A 2,741-nucleotide genomic window follows, 5' to 3' on the forward strand; every position below is an offset into this window, starting at 1 on the left:
CCTCTATGCCTCTCTACCTCTACTTCTCTACATCTCCTCTGTACCTCTCTGCCTCTCTGCACTCTCATCCTCCCTCACTACACTCTGCCTCTCTGCCTCTCTGCACTCTCTGCCTCTCTGCCTCTCTGCCTCTCTACCTCCCTCTCTCTGGCTCTCTCTATATCTCTGTGTCTCTCCATCTCTTCTCCTCCCACCTCTGCATCTCATCTCTACCCTCTCTGCCTCTCTGTATCTCTGTCTCTCTGTATCTCTCACATCTCTGCCTCTCTGCCTCTGCCTCTGCATCTCTGCATCTCAGGCTCTCTTAGCATCTCTGTATCATATCACTCTCATCTCTGCATCTGGTGGCTCGATCTATACATATAGCATCTTGCTCTATCTGCACCTCACATCTCTGTAGGCTCTGTATCTCTTAGCATCTCGTCCTCTCTGCCTCTCATGTCTCTCACCTCCTCTGTATCTCTGCTTTATCCTCTAACATCTCTATATATCTGCATCTGCATCATCATCTGTGTATCTCATATCTCTCACTCTGTATCTCTACCTCTATATCTCTGCCTCTGAAATATCTAATCTCTCTGTATCTCTTTCACCATCTCTGTTATCTGCACTCTATATCACCTCTGTTTCTCATATATCTGCCTATCTGCCTCTGTCTCTGCACTCACCATCTCTTATCTCTGTATCTCTATCTCTTTCCTCTGTATCTCTTTCTCATGTATCTACCTCTCTGCCATCTCTGGCTATCTGCCATCTCTGCTTCTCTGCCTCTGCGTCTCTGCCTCCTCTGTTTCTCCTGCCGCTCTGCCTAGCCTCTGCTCTCTCTGCCTCTGCTGCCTCTGCCTCTCTTGTATCTCTAGCTATCTCTCCTTCTCTAGCATCTCTATCATCTCCTCTCTTGTATCTCTGCATCATCCTACCCATCTGCCTCTCTGCCTCTCAGCCATCTCTGCCTCTCCGCAGCATCTCTTATCTCACTGATCTCTGCCTCTCTGCCTCTCTGCCATCATCTGTCTCTGTATCTCTTGCCATCTTAGCATCATATCTCTACTCTGCTCATCTACATCATATCCTCTGCCTCGCATCTCTGCCTCTGTCTCTGTATCTCTGCCTCTGTATCTCTGCCTCTCTTGTCTCTCTGCCTCTCTTGTCTCTGCTATCTCACGAAGTCTCTGCATCTCTCGCCTCTTTCCACCTCTCATTCGATCTCTGCCTCTCTTGGCCTGCGTGTCTCTTTGCCTCTGCCTCTCTGCCTCTCTGCCTCTCTGCCTCTCTGCCTCTCTATCAATATACTCTATCTACTGCTCTCTTAGCCTCTCTACCTCTGCCTCTCTGTGCTCTCTACTATCTCTGACTCTCTGTCTCTGCCTCTCTGTCTCTCTGCCTCTCTCATCTCTCTGCATCTAGTAATATCTAACATCTGCCTCCATCTTAGCATCTGTGCCTCATGCATCTGGCTATCTTCAGCATAATCTTCCATGTGCATCTCTGTCATCCTCTGCGTATAACACTGTCTGTATCGCCATCTGCCTTTATCTCTGTATCTGCTATCTCTGCATACATACTTATCTGCATCTGCCTCTCTTGCTATCTGCTCTTGTCTCTGTATCTCTGCCATCTAGCATCTCTTATCTGTAAATCTCTGCTGTACGTAACATCTCTTAACATACATCTTAGCATCTGCTTGCCTCTCTGCCATCTCTGCCTATAACATCTCTAGCCTCTCTGTCTCTGCTCTCTGCTATCTCTGCCTCTGCTTATCTCTACACTCTCAGCCTCTCTATCTTAGCATCTCTCAGCATCTCTGCACCTCTCTTTTAGCATCTCTGCTATCTCTGCCTCTCCTGTTAGCGTCTGCATCTCTATATATCTGTGCATCTGTGTCGCATCATCTGCATCCATCTGTCACTCTCGCCACGTCTCCATCATGGGCAATCTTGTATCATCTTAGGCATCTGTCTGTCCTCTGCATCTTGCTATCTCTTACATCTCATCATGTCTGCATCTCTGCCTCTGTCTTGCATCTGTGTCAACATCTCTACCTCTACCTCTCTTGTCTTAACTCTGCCTCATCTGAACATCTCTGCATCTCTCCCATCTCTTAGCATCTCTGTATCTCTGTATCTGCGACATCTCACTCTGCCTCTGCCTCTCTAGCCATATCCCCAGCATCTGCCTCTGAGACTCTCCTAACTGCCTCTCTACCATCGCTATCTCTAGCAAATCTAGTCTCTACTCTCTACGGGCTCTGGCTCTCTGCCTCCTTATCTCTCTACCTTTCTCTGCCATCTGCTCTGCTAACTCTGTCCATCATCATTCTCTCTGCCTCTTCTCTACCTCCTCTGCCTCTCTGTCTCTCTAACATCTTGCCTCTCTGCACTCCCTGCACTCTCTGCGCTCTCTGCCTCTCTTATCTCTGTATATCTGCTATGTGTGCTATCTCTGCCTCTATCTGCTTCTCTCAGGCCATCTCTGCATACTGAATATCCTGCACTCTCATAGCATCTGCACCATAATCTCTTTGTCTCATCTGTATCATAGCATGTCTGCCTAGCATATCTTAGCCTCTTTTCTTTTACCTCTTTGACATCTCTGATCATATAATCTGTAGCATCTCCTCTTGCATCTCTGAAAAGCTACGTGGCATCTCCATCTCCAGCATCTCCATCTTGTCTGCTGCTTCTGGCTATCTGCCATCTGCCTCTCTGCCTCTCTTATCATCTGTGTATCACCTCTATCTG

The 2,741-nt window shown here is 47.8% G+C and overlaps 1 protein-coding gene across 1 annotated transcript in view; it reads left to right on the plus strand.

The window, feature by feature from the left end:
• LOC123481700 (glutamate receptor 3-like) overlaps positions 1-2,483 on the plus strand; it is a 184,368-nt gene extending 181,885 nt beyond the window's left edge. Inside the window, exon 5 of the mRNA XM_045206446.1 lies at positions 2,466-2,483. Within this exon, the coding sequence (XP_045062381.1) occupies positions 2,466-2,483 (18 nt within the window). The remainder of the gene's footprint in view (positions 1-2,465) is intronic.
• Positions 2,484-2,741: the final 258 nt, after the last annotated feature.

This window comes from Coregonus clupeaformis, chromosome 3 (genome assembly GCF_020615455.1).
Source record: "Coregonus clupeaformis isolate EN_2021a chromosome 3, ASM2061545v1, whole genome shotgun sequence".
NCBI classification, from domain to species: Eukaryota; Metazoa; Chordata; class Actinopteri; order Salmoniformes; family Salmonidae; genus Coregonus; species Coregonus clupeaformis.